The sequence below is a fragment of the Abramis brama genome, assembly GCF_963993115.1.
Source record: "Abramis brama genome assembly, chromosome: 3".
Lineage (NCBI taxonomy): Eukaryota > Metazoa > Chordata > Actinopteri > Cypriniformes > Leuciscidae > Abramis > Abramis brama.
In genome coordinates this window covers 24,666,775-24,684,224 of record NC_139965.1, presented here as the reverse complement: position 1 = coordinate 24,684,224, position 17,450 = coordinate 24,666,775, and the positions used below count along the sequence as shown (strand labels likewise).

General features: G+C 37.2%; 2 protein-coding genes across 2 annotated transcripts; both read right to left on the bottom strand.

The window, feature by feature from the left end:
* Positions 1 to 3,474: 3,474 nt before the first annotated feature.
* Positions 3,475 to 8,513, bottom strand: fbxo22 (F-box protein 22). Its single transcript, XM_084108005.1, has 7 exons — positions 8,326 to 8,513; positions 7,298 to 7,430; positions 7,125 to 7,209; positions 6,930 to 7,034; positions 6,200 to 6,352; positions 5,475 to 5,640; positions 3,475 to 5,188 (listed from the first exon to the last, which is right to left on the bottom strand). Exons 1-7 carry the CDS (start codon positions 8,487 to 8,489, stop codon positions 4,795 to 4,797), a joined length of 1,200 nt encoding a protein of 399 aa, XP_083964131.1. The 5' UTR covers positions 8,490 to 8,513; the 3' UTR covers positions 3,475 to 4,794.
* A 1,695-nt stretch (positions 8,514 to 10,208) lies between these two features.
* On the bottom strand, positions 10,209 to 16,028 carry tpma (alpha-tropomyosin). Its single transcript, XM_084108007.1, has 10 exons — positions 15,680 to 16,028; positions 15,133 to 15,258; positions 12,855 to 12,988; positions 12,217 to 12,334; positions 11,971 to 12,041; positions 11,798 to 11,873; positions 11,606 to 11,668; positions 11,462 to 11,531; positions 10,712 to 10,790; positions 10,209 to 10,410 (listed from the first exon to the last, which is right to left on the bottom strand). The coding sequence occupies exons 1-10, from the start codon at positions 15,791 to 15,793 to the stop codon at positions 10,407 to 10,409; spliced, it is 855 nt and encodes a 284-aa protein (XP_083964133.1). The 5' UTR covers positions 15,794 to 16,028; the 3' UTR covers positions 10,209 to 10,406.
* Between the last annotated feature and the right edge of the window lie 1,422 nt (positions 16,029 to 17,450).

Below are 17,450 nucleotides of genomic sequence, written 5' to 3'. Positions count from 1 at the left end.
GTAATAATAGTAAACATGATAATGCATCATCCAGAGGAGCCTAACTAATTGTGGATTATATGAAACGTAATAGTGAAAAGGTTAGTAGATCTCTCTCGAATACTGGTATATATGAATATATATATATATATATATATATATATATATATATATATATATATATATATATATATATATATATATATATATACAGTGCAATGCATAAGTGAATACACCCATGCTAAAGTTGACTAAAAAGAGGAATAAAAAATCATATTTTGGAAATTGAACTTAATGCCTTAATTTAAAAAATTAGGAAAAATCCAACCTTTAAGGACACCAATTTTCTTTGTGAATGAATAATGTATCGTAAATAAATAAATGTTCTTCCTTAAAATACATGGTGCATAAGTGAGTACACCCCTATGTTAAATTCCCATAGAGGCAGGCAGATTTTTATTTTTAAGTATTTTTTTTATATTTTTTTTTAGGATACTATGCATCCTGATAAAGTTCCCTTGGCCTTTGGAATTAAAATAGCCCCACATCATCACATAGCCTTCACCATACCTAGAGATTGGCATGATTTTATTTCAGTTAGCCTAAAAGCTAGTTTGATTTGCATTGAGAGATGATCTTATGGAAAGTACCCCATGCCAATCTCTAGGTATGGTGAAGGCTATGTGATGATGTGGGGCTATTTTAGTTCCAAAGGCCAAGGGAACTTTATCAGGATGCATAGTATCCTAAAATTTTTTTTTTAAAAAATACTTACAAATAAAAATCTGCCTGCCTCTATGGGAATTTAACATAGGGGTGTACTCACTTATGCACCATGTATTTTAAGGAAGAACATTTATTTATTTACGATACATTATTCATTCACAAAGAAAATTGGTGTCCTTAAAGGTTGGATTTTTCCTAATTTTTTTAATTAAGGCATTAAGTTCAATTTCCAAAATATGATTTTTTATTCCTCTTTTTAGTCAACTTTAGCATGGGTGTATTCACTTATGCATTGCACTGTATATATATATATATATATATATATATATATATATATATATATATATATATATGTTACCGGCAAAGTGTGAAATCCCGGTATTGTATAGAATGCCTAGGCAATGTATAGAATTCCTGATGTTTTTTGCAAAAAATACATTACCTAAATACATTACCTAGGCATTCTATAGAATGCCGGATTATACACTTTGCCGGTAACATATATATATATATATATATATATATATATATATATATATATATATATATATATATATTCATATGAATGAATGAATAATTATGTCTGACATTGGTTTGGCTAGGGAACAAATAGTATCAATCTTAATTTTCCGGCTCTTTGCACAATTAGCAACAGTTTGTCATATTAGCATGTCATGCATTTAGTTTGTCGTTGAATGCCTGCCTTGCATTAAATGAACACCCTTGCCTAAATATTTGAATACATTTAATTCACAACAAAATTGTGTTGAATTAATAATAGCTAATTAGCGTGATGCTAATTAAAGAAAATCCAGACATGCTTGTGACAGCTCCTCGAATGATAATGGAGCTGAGCCTTTTCACATCAGTGCAGATACAGAACAAACACATCATTAACATTACTTTATTTAGAAATCTTACAAACTTAAAAAAATGTTTTACTACAATGTATATAGTTATTATTTTTTTATAACATAGTTATTATTATTTAGTTGCATCTTTTTATATTTCTTTATGCAATAAACTTCGGCTGGTGTGAGTGTTACTGACAGTATTAAAATGCATAAGAAACATATAGTAGAGGAAATTTAGCATGACTAAACCAGATGAACTAATTGGGCACATGCATTTATAAATATGTGCACATTTGACATTTCAAATGTAAATGAATAAATGCCTACTAATCATAAAAAACTACTTTTTACATTGCATTACTTGCCTCACTTCAAATCAATTTATGTTAAATTCCATTCTGGATAACATGAGATTCATTCAAAGTAATATTTGTTATATTTATCCATACATCTCAGATGAGTAAATGACAGATATTAGATACATTATTATATTGTCTATCTATATCATGCTGTCTACATACTCTGCTTTCAAGACATTCTACAAAAAATATTTTTTTTGTTTTTTTCTATAAAATGCCTGACTAAATTTCGCACACTTGGGATGCCTAACTCTGAGCAAAGTGGCCCACCCCCTGTGTGTGACCTACAAAACATTGCTCTTTATGACAATGGTCCCAAAGCTCGGGTCTGTCTGTCTTGTTTCTGAGTCTGCTCTCAACAGGGAAAGAGTCTTAAAGTGAGCCTGAATGCCTTTACTCCAAGAGCCCTGAGGCGACAATGTACAGGTTTGAAAACACCTGCACCCCAACAGATCCACTTTTAGTGCACATCGAGAAGCCATGTTCCTCCAAAATGCTGTGTTTGTTCCTGAAAGTCAGATTTACCACAATTCCACAGGGGCCTTTTTGAGTGGCAGTGTCTATGGAATGTGACCAAAGAGATTGTTAGGAGGTAAACAGATGTTTTCACTCTTTTTGTGGTGAAGGGACTTTAAAATAACCCACACTTTACCTGTAAGTGGCGTTCACCTGCTGTGCCAGTGTAGTCATGGGATTTGTACTGCAGCCTTAAATGGCTTCGGTTTGCATTAGTCCTGGGGCAATCCACTATCTGACCACTGCTTTGACCAAGACCTGCTCCAGGCTACCTAACCGCAGAAACAGGAAACGGCTTGCTACCATTGACATGGCCTGTTGTCTGTTGTGATGCATTGCCATTGACGCATATAATACCTACCCAGTGCACACACGCACAACAGAGAAAGCTGTTGTTCCTCAAATTGTGACAAGCATTTGTGTTCAATCACTTTCATAATTAATGTAACAGTAGCCTAAATGATCGATTTATTTGGTCTTTAGCTTTATTTTATTTTTATTTAAAAAAATTATGTTTTGGTATTAAGATGTGTTATTTAGGGATCTTTTTAACTGGAATTATCATATAAATGAGCCGACAGTGGAAAAGCGCCTAGGCTACTGATCACTTTAAAGTGCTGTTGCACGAGAGCGCCATCTACTGGAAACATAAGATAAGACAGAACGCATTTACGAATTCTCGGACCCTTTTTACAGACTAGTAAAGTCATTTTTTAAAAATTTTAATTTGTAAAACTATACTGTGAGTTATATTATTCTGGCATTAAATTACAAAAAGTTAAAATACTGGAGCTATGTTGTTCTGAAACAGCTGCTCAGGGAGCATCTTTCTCTCTTCCGGCTGCTCTTAGCACGGGAATTCATTTCTCTATTTTTTTTTTCCTCAAAGAAAGTTATGGAAACGCAATAGCGCATTTAAAAAAATAAAATAAAATAAAAAATACTATTCAAATAAATGGGAATACAATATATACATATATATATGTGTGTGTGTGTGTGTTCCATATTCTTATGTTAAAAAATGACTTAAGACTGCAAACGAATTGACATCATTGATTTTATTATATACCTGTCAGATCAATTAGACCTAAGATATTTGACAGTGAAGAAAAAAAAAACCATCAAAACAGTGCCATAAAAAACATGACAGTAGGAAATAGTATTTTCCTTAAAGTAAAGGCAAGACAAAATCCAAGTATTATGTATCAGATCAGGGCAAATCAAAGAGATTTGGCAACAGCAATGTTTGAATCAACCTTCTAAATATTGCAACAAATAGATCTCCACAGGCAACAGCTTATCTGTGATCAACACTGTTATTTAGCTAGTGCACAGAATAAAAGAATAACCTTTAACAAGAACTAAACTGATGAACTGAAATGGAGGATTACCCTGCTAAATTTTTACCGGATTTTGATTGGAACAGGCAGAGTAAATACACAAATACATTACAAAGAAATTCCACGTCGGTCCTTTATTACTCTGATCTGGTCATTTCAAACTGCTTGCAAGTCTATGGTTACTGTATATAAATAAGGTTAAGCTTTCCATATGTCATCCATTGCTAATACTTTTTCTGTAGTTTCTTAGCACTTGTTGTGAAATCCCATGAGACAATTTGGAGAGTCTAGCTGATGAATGACCCAGTTACACATACAAGCAGGGGGTCAGCAATCATTCTGGACATATCACGTAAAAACAGAAGTGGAATTTCCATAATCTGTACCAAGGTTGATAAACCATTAGCCATTCCATCACAGTTGGCTTTTAATTTTTTCGAAAGTGCCTGAATATGTTTACAAACCATTTGTATATATATATAAGGCCTGAGTGAGCCGTACAACCCACAATAAATCTGATCAGTCGACAGATTTCAGCTCTGCTCTACACAAAAGAGAGTTACACATAAAACTGAAGTCAGAAGACAAGGTTTAGCACCATGCCATTAAAACTAAATCCTAATTGTTCTTCATAACCGTTCTGCAAGTAATGACCTTACCAAACCATGGTGTAGGAGGACACTTCAGTGTTTTCAGACATCAAAATTAGCATGCTCTACAATTGCAGCTACAAACAAGGTTTTGTGTTTTGATGCCAAAGCTGAAGAAACAGTTGTATCCGCCACTTTTAACTCAAAACAGGGGCTCTTACATGACAGTCTTGTAAATATGATGTTAAACAACTGCTACTTGTCCCTCTGACATCCTGATTTACAGACAAGAAATCAAGGAAAAGAACCTAAAAGAATTATACCTGATCAAAATCGGAACTGCTCAGTTATCTTAAAAAAGCAGCCGGTGTCTGTCCTCAAAACACCAAGTTAACTAGCGGGTTTCCTAGTTAGCCTGTGTTAAACTGTGTTAGCCAAAATGCACCAGACTCATGACTGTAGTAAAAGAGTGTTGTAGTCCATCAGCATCTGTCTCGCTCAATGTGTAGTTCTCTTTGACAATACGGTCGCAGCCGATCTCCCCGTTTCCAAAGAATCCCAAAAGCGGAATGTTGGAGAAGATCTTCCGAAAGGCGTCGGCCTCCACGTTATGCTGGTCATTGTAGTTCTTGTGGCCACGGCCCACGCAAGCAAACATGAAGCCCATGGTGTTTCTCTCTGGGATATTAGCAGCCTTCAGCCGCTGGATAGTGGCTTCTACTGCTTTCGAGCTGTTTACGTCCTGGTCCACCAGAACTGAGGCACCCTGGATCTTGGAGCCACTGAAGGTTAGTCCTACTGCCCCAAAAGAGCCTGGAGAACAGCTGCAAAGAGAGATTGTATAATGGAGATATCATTGTAATAATGTCTGAGACTGTAGGGTAATGTGAGGAAATAAGAAGTGAAAAATAGCTTCCTGTATGTGACACTAAAGCAATGTTAAATTACAAACTATCATGATGCAGATGATGTTAGAAAGGCATAGTGTGAAAACATGCTGAGTAAATCTCATGTTCACAAAGGGGCAATTGTTGTATGTAGAGTTGTTGACCATAACAAAGGAACTTGACTAATCTAAAATCAAGTTTACCATGAATTTTCTATACTTACCAGGTTTTGTTAATGGAAAAGACGTCCTCAACTTGTCCTCCAATAATAAGTACATTACTTTGGGAAAGAGGTTTCAGAAGCTTGTTAAGAAAACGTCCACCTCCAGGTTTATATGTGTCGTAGTCGAACATCAGCACCACCTTTAGATCAGGGTTATTAATCAACCCTGAAATCAAATACAGAGTATTTTGATATGACTTACCATTCAACTTATTAATTGGCTATATATACACACGATTTCTCTCTTTTATTATATATAAATATACATTAATACTTTTATTCAGCAAGGATGAATTAAACTAATTAAAAGTGACAAAGATATTTTTAATGTTACAAAAGATTCTAGTTAAAAAAAAAAGTTTTTATTAATCAAAGAATCCTGAAAAAAACTATAATGGTTTCCACAACAATATTAAGCAGCACAACTGTTTTAATCAATGATAATGAGAATAGTTTCATGAGCACAGTTTTTAAAGGATCATGTGACACTGAAGACCGGAGTAATGGCTGCCGAAAATGTTACATTTTTTAAAAAGAAAAGTTATTTTAAATTGCAATATTTCACATTGTTACTTTTTTAACTATATTTTTGATCACATAAATGCAGCCTTGGTGAGGCATAAGAGATTTAAAAAAACATTTAAAAAAATCTTAAATGACCCCATACTTTCGTTACTATTGTTGTCTAAATGTTACGGTCTTGTCCAACAATCTAAACACTTCACCTGCATCCTCCATTGCCGGTTCACTTATGGTCTTTTTGCAGAAGTGGAAAAGCCGGATGGTGACCCCATCCATGGCAGGGAAAAGCAGACTGAAGCCAGCTTCTCCCTCCTCGTGCTCCTGTGGGGGGCTGCTGGGTAATCCACTGGGGGTCACTATAGAACACAGCATAAGAAACTAGATTAAAAAGTTCGTCGAGACAAACTTTAAGTTGGCTTGAGAAAGTTTGGACCAGAAAGTTTGAATTAAGTTTAAAGTAGTTTGAAGTTAGTAGTAGTTTGAAGTTTAAATTAGTTTGAAGTTTAGATTAGTTTGAAGTTTAAAGTAGTTTGATGTTTAAAGTAGTTTAAAGTTTAAAGTAGGTAGAAATTTAAAGTAGTTTAAAGTTTAAAGTATAGTTTGAAGTAGTTTAAGGGTGTTGCTAGGGTGTTTCTAGTTGGTTTCTAAGGTGTTCTGGGTGGTTGCTAGGCAGTTGCTAGGGTGTTCTGGGTGGTTGCTATGGTGTTGCTAGGCGGTTGCTAGGGTTTTCTGTGTGGTTGCTATAGAGTTGCTAGGGTATTCTGGGTAGTTGCTAGGGTATTCTGGGTGGTTGCTAGGGAGTTGTTAGGCGGTTGCTAGGGTGTTCTGGGTGGCTCTCTCAAGCCAACTTAATGACAGTTTTACTGTTGCACTGACATTGCAATCAAACACAGCAAAGGTAGAACACAGGGAAAGAGGGAAAATTAGTCTTACCCACAATTCCTGGTGCGACTACGCCTATTACTTCACAACTGCTAGGTAGTAAGCGTCTCAGCTTCTCAACGGGATCTGAGTCCACTTCATCCTCACACCTCCTGGCTGCAGAGGGAGGATCGAAGAGAACAGGTGAATCTCCTCATCATGACTGACAGGTTTTTTTTTTAATATAGAAGTAATCAAGTAACGTACCCTTCCTGTGTCTGTGACTAACAGACCCTCTGAAGTTCTCATGATTTACCATTAAGAGAGCTGTCTGGGGTAGCAGACAGATATTCTGCAAGGGGGTCAGACAAAAGACAAACATTAAAACAAATTGGAAAAGAGTGAGATTGTAATTTCTAGAGCAGCAAAGACCATCAGACCTCCAAGTCTTGTGTCATAGTTCTAAGCAAAACATGCTCTTCGTATATGGATGAGCCAGAGGCGGAGAGCCAGGTAAATCTCTGCCTCGTCCTCAGGACTCTGCGTGCACAATTCCTCCATAGCCTGCACACACTACGGAGAAAAGAAACAATGATATTAACATACAAACTGATTCTGATGATTTTAGTTTTGACGGACTTCAGTCTGCAACTGGTTGTTCATATGGAAATGTGTAAATAAAGATAATAAAGGCATTTTGTTTTAATAAATCAATAAATTGCATAAATGCACGCACATACTATTACATTATTTATTTTAACAGTACTGTTTAATAAAACCAGAATATTACTTGTTTTTGATACTTTATTGATCCAATTATGCATTTTAAAATCTATTGTTCATTTTAGGTACATTTTTATTAATACCAAAAGTATCTAATCACTTGATTGATCATCCAAATAATCGATACAGCCGTATAATCAACACACCATTTTATATTTATCAGACAGGCAGAGACAAAATCAAGTGAGGAACAATAGAGTGACATTATAAAACAAACACACACACACACACACACACACACACCTCTTAGACACTTTAGTTTATATAGTTTTTGCATCCGATATATTCCGCCATGTTTCTCACTGACACGCCCACATCTCGTAAAGATCGGAGCTTAAAGAAAATCGCGAGCTTCCCACTGGTATTTACGACATTGTGGTGGCGTTCATGTGCGTTCAACTCGTAAATACGATATATACGAGATGACTTGAACGCACCATTAACGTTACATCAACAACTGATGTATTCTAGGCTAGTTCATCTAACGTAATTTGAGAAGGAACATCGGAACCTGTGAGATCGGACCAAACTAATCACTCAACAACGTAAACGTGTAAGTTACACAAATATCCCGTTATCTAATACCGCTTAACCTGTCTGTGATGGACTGAATGGGGTCTTCAAATAATTAGCTCAAAGCTAACAGGCTAAAACATCTCCAGTCAGCTAGATTTTTTAACGTTACCTTGCGATCCGGAAGAGATTTTTAGTCGGCACAAATGTCAAAATCCTTTCCACGACCTCGGCGACATTACTCAGGACATATCCTGCTTTGCTTTCCCACAAGGTGTTTGGAGAAGCTGCATCCCCTTCCATTTTCACACGGATTATCTTCTCACATTTGACCATACACACGGAAGCGAACCGGAAGTTGTTTAAAAGTCTGACAATGGACGCCTGCACAGACCTCAGAAACACATCTGAGCTGACACTACTGGAACATGTTTACAGTGTTTGCATTTATGATCTGTTTTAAATACAAGTTTTCAGTAAAGATCATTTAAACAAGAAATTATATACAGTCTAGTACAGTCAGCCTTTATTTTATAAAGTCAGTGCTGCTGGTAGTGACTGAGTACATGTAATCTGGATTACATAATAAAATTCCAAAAATTCAGTGGGCCTACTTGTAATTAGATTATATTACGTTTTAAAATACTCGTAATTAGACTACAGTTACTTTTTTTTACTGATTACATGATTACTTGGTCTCACGATGGCAATAAATTATTCAAAATTATTATTTTTTTATCTTTTAAATTTTCCTTTCTAGAAAAATCTACTGCTTCTATGCGTTCAGAAGGTCCTCCAGGTCTGAGAAATCGCACACTCACAGAAAACTGAGACCCAGGCATTTCACTTTTCGGAAGCGGTTTCTAAACATTGTATAGGCTATCTAATCAACAGGAATATATTTTCTTTCTCTTTGAATATAGCCTATGTATTTGGTCAATAAAGAAACAAGACATTAGGCATTTTGAGATTCGATTATTTTTATTCAGGTATATTGATAATTTTGGCAGTTGCAAAAGGAAAAAAAAATGTAAACATTTATATTTGTGTACCTGAGGGTGGTGCATTGCATTTATGCATGTTACATGTGATAACGATGGGTTGGTAGTTTTACAGGTGTCTTATTCAGTTACTTTCTTTAGTCATATTTTCTGATTTTAGGAGTATTTCTGACATATAGCCTATAAATAATCAACTCTTATAACACAACACACCTTTGGTAATGATCCAAAATGCAGAAGGCACTTCCATCTTTCTATGTAAACTTTTCCCTCTGCGTAAAATACACTGAAAGGTCAAGGCTGTTAATCATTTAATGGACACAGGTTGCCATGATTTTTTAAATTTAATATTTAAGCTTTAGGTTTTGTGGATGCAACCCATACACAGTAAATCTTTTTTATTTTATTATTTATTTTTTAGCCCTGAGATAAAAAGATCAAGATCTCCAGTATCAACAATAATAGAATAATGAAATTATGGATTATCTGTCATCCATAGATTATTGGTTACTCTGTGTACACCACAAACAACAGACAGAATGTAATATTTAGTGTACATCCTGGTTTTTTTCTTATATAGTGAGATTAGAATTCATTAAGTGCTAAACTGAGCTCATGTGAAAGGACCCGGTTTTTCTGGAGCTGTTGATATAGGGGGTCTGGCGAGAAGAGAAGAGAAGAGAAGAGAAGAGAAGAGAAGAGAAGAGAAGAGAAGAGAAGAGAAGAGAAGAGAAGAGAAGAGAAGAGAAGAGTGAAAATTAAAGGAAAGATGTTAGTAAGAGCATTTACCCAAAATGGTTTATTAAAGATTATGCTGAAATCTTTCTTTTAATTCTATATTTACATTGCCATAGAACCTTTGGTGCAAAATCATGATGGTATGAATATGATCATTACAGGTGAACATAAGCTGTCGAAGAGAGAAGCAACATGAGGTGATGAGAATGAGCTTTTTTCTTTGGATTTTATTCAAGCTTCTCGACAATAAATTAAGGACATATGAAATCAAAAGAGTTAAGACATACTAAAGAGAGAAAGGAGTGGGGAGCTTACAGAGATGGGAGGAAGTTTTATTTTACAGAAAGCAAAAAATTTCTGTACAAGTGATGGGACTATAGTGCTGAGTGCTCCATCCCCACTGAGAATAGTGTGATGGAGAAGGCGGCAACAGAGAAAAGGAGAGAAACATAGAAGAAAATGAAGGAGATGCCGCTCAGATGGTGCCCGGAGCCAGAGATGAGATGTAAAAAATTTAACTGTGCAGGGGGAAAAAAAGAGAAAAAAAAGAGTTGAAACAAATGATAGATGGTGATATTGAACAACAAAAGGCATGCAAGAGATCAAGTGTTTGCTTGTGTGTAATCTACTTTTCTACATCACTTTATACTGCGTTAATCAATAGAAACACTTATGTGATGCAGGCTCTAAAATGTATAGTGGATTCTAAAATCCATCAGCAAACCTGAAAATTAATTTATATTAGCAGACAGAGAATCTGGAAATGCTATTAATCGAAAAGCACGTGTGCACACTGGAGTAACAGGTGGGGATAGTTACATGGAGGTCATGTCGTTGAGAGCGTGGTCCAGCTCCTCGCTGATGGCTTTGTACTTGAGTTTCTGAGCATACAATTCATCTAAAGTAGCCAATTAAAGGCCAGAACGGTGGAGGGTGTTGAATGGAGAGGAGTGGAAAAGAATGGAGAAACAAGAAAATAAGGGAGATGAAGCAGTGCAAAGGCGGATTGAACAGTGACAAGTGGCCATAGAGAGACAGAAATGAAATGAGGTGAGATTACATTCTCCAATAATGAGAAAAATATGATCTTTTAAATACCTAAAGATAGCAGTGCCGATAAGTACTGCTGTTAATTTAAAGGCGTATCTTTTAAATCACTATATGATAGCAACATATCCTCTTAGAAATAAAGGTTCCAAAATGGCTTTCCCAGCGATGCCATAGAAGAACCATTTTGGTTTCCCCAAAGAACCTTTCAGTGAACAGTTCTTTAAAGAACCATTTTTTTTCTTCATGTGAAGAACATTTTAATAATCTAAAGAAAATTGTCCCACTATAAAGAACCTTTTGTGCAATGGAAAAGTTCCATTGGATGTTAAAGGTTCTTCATGGAACCATAGATGCCAATAAACAACCTTTATTTTTAAGTGTATGAATGCAAAAAGGACTTGAAACTGTTATTCTAAGGATGTAACTAGCGTCTCTCTGTAAAAACATTGATTCTAAATAGCTTGTTTTAACCCGTGTCTAATAGCAGCATGAAAAACAGTGAGGTACAAGTTGACATACCCTCCAGATCATCAATGGTCTTCTCAAGCTTGGCGACTGATCTCTCAGCGAACTCAGCACGAGTCTCAGCCTGGAACACAGAAAGTTTGTCAGGACCTCTTATATTAGTGCTCACACACACAAAAAAATAGGTGATGAACTCACCTCCTTCAGTTTGTCAGTCAAGACCTTGATCTCCTCCTCATATTTGTCCTCCTTAGCTGAGTACTGTAGATGGAAAAAAAGGATTAAAGGGCTGTCTATAAACACCAACACACAAAACAAATATACGCAGATGATCATTCATGCATACACATAAATACCTCTACACACACACACAAATATTTACACGCTTACCTTCTCAGCCTGGGCCTCCAGAGACTTCATGGTGTTGGTCACAGTTTTCAACTCCTCCTCCAGCTCAGAGCACTTGCTGTGGGAGAGAGTGACAGAAAATATGAGACAAAAATAGCCAGGCATAGGTTAAGGTAAGCATGTTTTAAAAAAGTATTCAATTTGTTTGTTTTTACCCCTCATTGAGCTCAGCACGCTCCTCAGTACGCTCCAGCTCAGACTCAACAATCACCAGTTTACGGGCCACCTGTGTACCATCAAAAAAAGAGAAAAGTTGTGAGTGTACATGCATTTGATTTGTTTATGCTGTCCAAGGGGAAGACATTATTTTATCGGAAATATATTTTTTTATATATATATATATTTGGACTATATTTATTTCTAATAAATTATAAGAGAGAGAGAAAAGAGAGAAAACCAACCTCCTCATACTTGCGGTCAGCCTCCTCAGCAATGTGCTTGGCCTCCTTCAACTGGATCTCCTGCAGCTCCATCTTCTCCTCATCCTTCAGGGCCCTGTTCTCAATGACCTTCATGCCTCTGGAAGCGAGAGAGAGAGACTTTGGGTGTTATTTTGCTCCCTAAAAATCACGAGACCTATTACATATGTTTGACAAACTATAGCATTTGTTTAACACTGCATCAAAATTTGCTAGTTTCGAAACATCAAACGTCTATCCTCCTCTTAAAATGGGGATTTTTGGCTATCCTATGTCAGAGGTTTTGGCTTTATATCTAACAATTAAAATAATTCTTTGCCATAACTTGACAAAATCTACTGAATTGATATTCAATTCACTGTAAAAAAAAACTGTAATATAAACTCCAATTTTTATTAAGCTGATTTAATTTTATATTTGTTTAATGTTTATTGCTAGAAAAGTCCATATCATTGTTTTAAATTGTATTTATATGTATCTTTTTTATTTAAAAGAAGAAAAAAAACTGGGGGGGGGGGGGGGGGGGGTAGTTTGACCTCCTGATATTTCACTTATATTTCATTTATTGACTAAATTATTTTCTCGGTAGAGTCTCGGCACTACTTTGTTTCCATACACACCTCTCACTCTCATCAGCAGCCTTCTCAGCCTCCTCCAGCTTCTGCAGAGCAGTGGCCAGACGCTCCTGAGCGCGATCCAACTCCTCCTCAACCAGCTGGATGCGTCTGTTCAGGGAAGCGACGTCAGCCTCAGCCTGCGCACACACACAGCAATGAGCTGGAGCTCACGACGCGCACTCATACGCCTAGAAATGCACATTTCACTAGATGCAGACAGACAGGGTTTGAGAAATATCTCTAGAACTTAACGCTCTCGTTTTCCTCAAACTAATAAAGGTTTTCAGTGTGAGTTGTGATGTGTTCTCCAGTACCACACAACATGTAAAGGTTATATCGTCTAGGATTTTTGGTAAACATTAGCACTGAAAGGCAGGAGGACGGGAGCTGTCAAAAAGCTTCACCGCCCTCTCCATCTGTTAAGCGCCAGTTCACCATCAATTATCGCGACTTTCCAACGACGCGAAACACTGACAACGTTGTTTAAACATAATTTGCATGACATATCCTGCTTTTTGACGTGATTTGATGGGAAAACGCGCTACAGTTGGCCTACTAATGCACTTAAATGATTATGGCAGGTAAGCTCACAGATTGCCTGGCTGCGCGCTCGGACGCGAGCTCCTCTTGTAGTCTCAGCATGTTGCTTTCAGCATCGTCTGCTTGTTCTTGCAGCGATCTGATTTTCTTTTTCACAGCCTCAAGATGTGCCGTACCAGCCATCACGGATTATACGGGTTGTCTGAATGGTTATCACAGGACGTGACTGCGATCCGGTTAAGCAAGTCGTTCTATGGTTCATTCCCAGTCTGGTGATAACGCTTTAACAAACACCGGAAGTCAGTTCATTTACGCTGTATTATCGCATTTTAAACTACTGCTTTGGCCACAAGATCTGTTTATAAATTACTAGAGAAATGTCATTGCGTTTCGTGTATTATGGCAAGAATGAATGTTGACAATAAGGAACGCTATTAAAAATGTAGGCTAATAAATAAAAAATAAATGTAATGAATTGGATTTGCGAAACTGCAAATTGTTTAAGTGTATTTAACATGCGACAATCTCTCAGTCTATTCTTTTCACATTTTAGCCTCTACAGATTTTATACTCATTTAACTGTGTTCGATTTTCTGAGCGTACAGCGCCATCTTGTGATGTGTTTCTGCAATACAAGTGGAGCACAATTTCTCCCAAGGAGGTGAAATACAGATTGTTTTCGTTTGGTGAAACTGGGAATTCTGGGCTTCTTTTCTAATGACATCATGACGCCTCTTCCCAAGGAACTACAAAGAAAGAGGAGGTCCTACAAGGGTACTTATTTTATTTTACCATAGCTGTAAGTTATAGCTTCAAAGGCGTTTTGAAACTTTAGAAAAATTACATTTAGTTAGTGAGCGCTAAATAGATGCTCGCGAACATAAGTTGCTTTTGTTTGAAGTTATAACTGTCTATAGCAACAGCTGCTCGATCGCTGCATCGACAAAAATAAGAGGCCATTATTTATTTATTTAAGACATCACAAATATAGGCAACAGTGCGTCCTTAGTATTAACGTAGTTAATAGTTATAGTAAATAGTTACTACTAGTCCTTAGTAATGTTAGCTAACTTCGCTAGGGCCGCCAAAAGCATAGAATGACCCTCCTTAGATTATTTGAGCCGACAAAATTACTGACAGAAATCGTTTCAGACATTGACCCCCTGAAAGTCTATGAACAAGTCTTTATTTATTAAAAATCTAAATTGGGCCATCATATTAGGCTATATTGTTTTGTATTGTATAACGAATAATGGGTTGATATTAATTTTTAGTCCTAAAACTATTTAACAGATATAACTTTTATTATATAATATAATTATTTGTATCGTTTATCATACTATCTAGATGGATGATGGCTGATGGTCTTAAGTATCCAACGAGGGTGAGGTGAAATTCTACACGGACCCTATTAAGACGATTGTAGGTGGGCAAGACGAACCCCCAGACGCTTGCCTTATAAAGCGCACTGCTAAATTTAACTCGCCGTTTGCATACACTCTCCTGCAACTGCACATATGGCATTCGTTTAACGTTGCCAGGTGGAGCAACAACTTTTAGGAATGGCCTTGAGTCATTTTAAAATACAAATTTTGTAGTTTCCGATAACGTTTAGTTGGTAAAGCATTGCCAAAGTACGAGATGGTAAATATGAAATCACGCGTAGCCTATATAATAAGTTCAACAGACTGCCTAGCAGGGGTGGGCACAGGTTACGCGTGACATCAGACGGCATGCTTACATCGGTAGCTTTCTTCTCAGCCAGCTCCAGTTTCTCCTGAGCATCCTTAAGGGCCTCTGAGTATTTGTCCAACTCATCCTCAGTGCCCTTCAGTTTCTTCTGCAGGGCGACCAGGTCATCCTCAAGCTGCAAGAAGAGCACGTGTGTCAATGGACATGGATAGGCACAAGAACAACTGCCATACATCAATTAACCATGCAGGCCTTTAAAAAAAGTCAGTCTAAAGTATTAGTGAGACATCTATTATGAATTTAAAAAAAAAAATACAACAACAACTGCCAAACATCAATTAACCATGCAGGCCTATAAAAAAAGACAGTCTCAAGTATTAGTGAGACATCTATTATGAAAAAACAACAACAAAAAAAACAAATAAAATAGAATGAGAAATAGAAATAAAATAGATTATGAACTAGATATAAAAAAACGTATTAAAATAGAATAATGGCATATGCTACAGCATAATAAGTTGAGAAAACAAAAATCAGACTTCATAAAGTCTGATCTATAAAGGTGTACAAGAGACACCCGGGTGCCCATGTCCAACCTGTTTGCTTCTGTCCTCTGCTCCCTTCTTATCGCCCTCAGCCTGCTCTGCTCTGTCCAAGGCATTCTCCTTGTCGAGCTTGAGCATCTGCATCTTCTTCTTAATGGCATCCATGGCTGTGTTAGTGTATGGGTGGTCACACCGAACTGAGAGAGGCGATGAGCGTCTGTGCTGAACCGAACGCTGAGCTGGAGTGCGAGCTCTTCTCGCTGTAGCCTGTCAAATATGTGCCTTCACAGGAGCCTGAGAAGTTCCGCAAGACACCCAATACTTTTTAGGGAAGGACCCTTAGCGGTTCCTCCTGCCTCGCGTCTTTTTTTAAGGATCTGGACGGCGATTCGCTACCCTCAGACATTTGACCATTGAAATGCCTATATATGGGATCTGAGGGCCAAGACGTCTTACAAGGGGGCCGCGTTCCTATTTCTAACACCCTGAACCTGAAGAGAAATCGAGGGAAGAGGAGCAAAACTGTCCGGAAAGCAATTTACCCGCTGTCCAATTCATGCTAAACGCTGAACATGCGAACCCCAACATAAAATGTTTATTATTTCCCCTCATAAACTCTTTAGAAAGAAAAGTAAAAGTCTTTGTGAGAAAAAAATCGATTGGTTTTATACAGCACACGAGGGTCTCATGAAAGTGATTATCTTAAGGAAAGGCGTTACTATCTCTGGGTCAGCCGCGTAACAGAGAGGCATGTCAACGAGTCCCTCAGGCATTGTTCTTAATCTGAAGAGCTTTAGATACGGTGGCTGTTGAACAGCAATCTCTCAGCACGCTAGCATTCATTCAAGTATCGTGCTGGCTTTAATCGGCCGCGGTAAAAGCCCCCCAAATCTCTTGGAATCACAACGACGTGCCGTGTGGCAAAGCTACAGCTGTCGGCCATGCCGCGAAGATACAAGCCTCATGTAACGCGTCTATATGGACTTTGCTACACCATTTAATAAATTGTCACTTAGAACTGAGGTTACTTGGGTCAAATATCGTACACGTGCAAGTTAGGAGAGAAAATGGGCTACATTGTGCTTGATACAGTTTTTACCTTCATAAAAGTTTTAATGTAAAGGTGTTGTTGGATAAGAAGATCACAAGAGTGTTTCTACAAAGCTGAGGTGTTTGCACTTAACATTAGGCTAATTTCTTACACTCTCACATTCCCACTCCATGAACTTTTTCCAGGAGGTTATTTTTACCCTTCCCCTCCTGAAGGAAGCACCTGCCACAGTCTCTTCTTAGCTGTTGTAAGACAAGCTTTGCAACATGCACAACTAATCTTAATCATGGATCACACAACAGTGTTTATATCATTGTGTAGCCGCCTATTACAAATGTACTGAACTATACTAATGAACTACATGCACTTAATTTGTACGGAACCGCTTTTATGTGCATGTTTAGTGCTGTCATTCAGTATGCATGAAATATGTAACATGGACACTTTCTTTGCCTTCATGGTCTTACATTGTGTTAAAGCAACGTTTTTTTTGTGCAGAGATGCTGATGGAAAAACATACACTTAGAATTGTTTCTGTATGCCTTAAGATAGATTAAAATCAACTAGTCTGGCTTCATTCTTTTCCTCACCGCTTTTAGTCTTCCAGAAAGATCAGACTAACAAGTTATAGCCAGAAACATTCAAGCAGACGTGCAAAGCTTCTTCATGGGGAAAGCCTTTCAACGGTACATTTACGCCTGGCACTTCAGCCTGCTAAATGCCTTTGATTTAACTTCAAGATTTTCTGGATGCTGCTAACTTTGATACTAT

What these genes read in the sequence shown, in the direction of transcription:
- fbxo22 (XM_084108005.1), bottom strand. Translation starts at nt 8,489, where the DNA reads ATGGTCAAATGTGAGAAGATAATCCGTGTGAAAATGGAAGGGGATGCA. An exon ending in CTATGACACAAGACTTGGAG is followed by an intron (nt 7,210 to 7,297) that starts GTCTGATGGTCT and finishes ACCCCCTTGCAG; the next exon opens with AATATCTGTCTGCTACCCCA. An exon ending in ACCGGCAATGGAGGATGCAG is followed by an intron (nt 5,641 to 6,199) that starts GTGAAGTGTTTA and finishes ATTTGATTTCAG; the next exon opens with GGTTGATTAATAACCCTGAT.
- tpma (XM_084108007.1), bottom strand. Translation starts at nt 15,793, where the DNA reads ATGGATGCCATTAAGAAGAAGATGCAGATGCTCAAGCTCGACAAGGAG. An exon ending in CGTGCTGAGCTCAATGAGGG is followed by an intron (nt 11,874 to 11,970) that starts GTAAAAACAAAC and finishes TCTCTCCCACAG; the next exon opens with CAAGTGCTCTGAGCTGGAGG. An exon ending in TGACTGACAAACTGAAGGAG is followed by an intron (nt 11,532 to 11,605) that starts GTGAGTTCATCA and finishes TCTGTGTTCCAG; the next exon opens with GCTGAGACTCGTGCTGAGTT.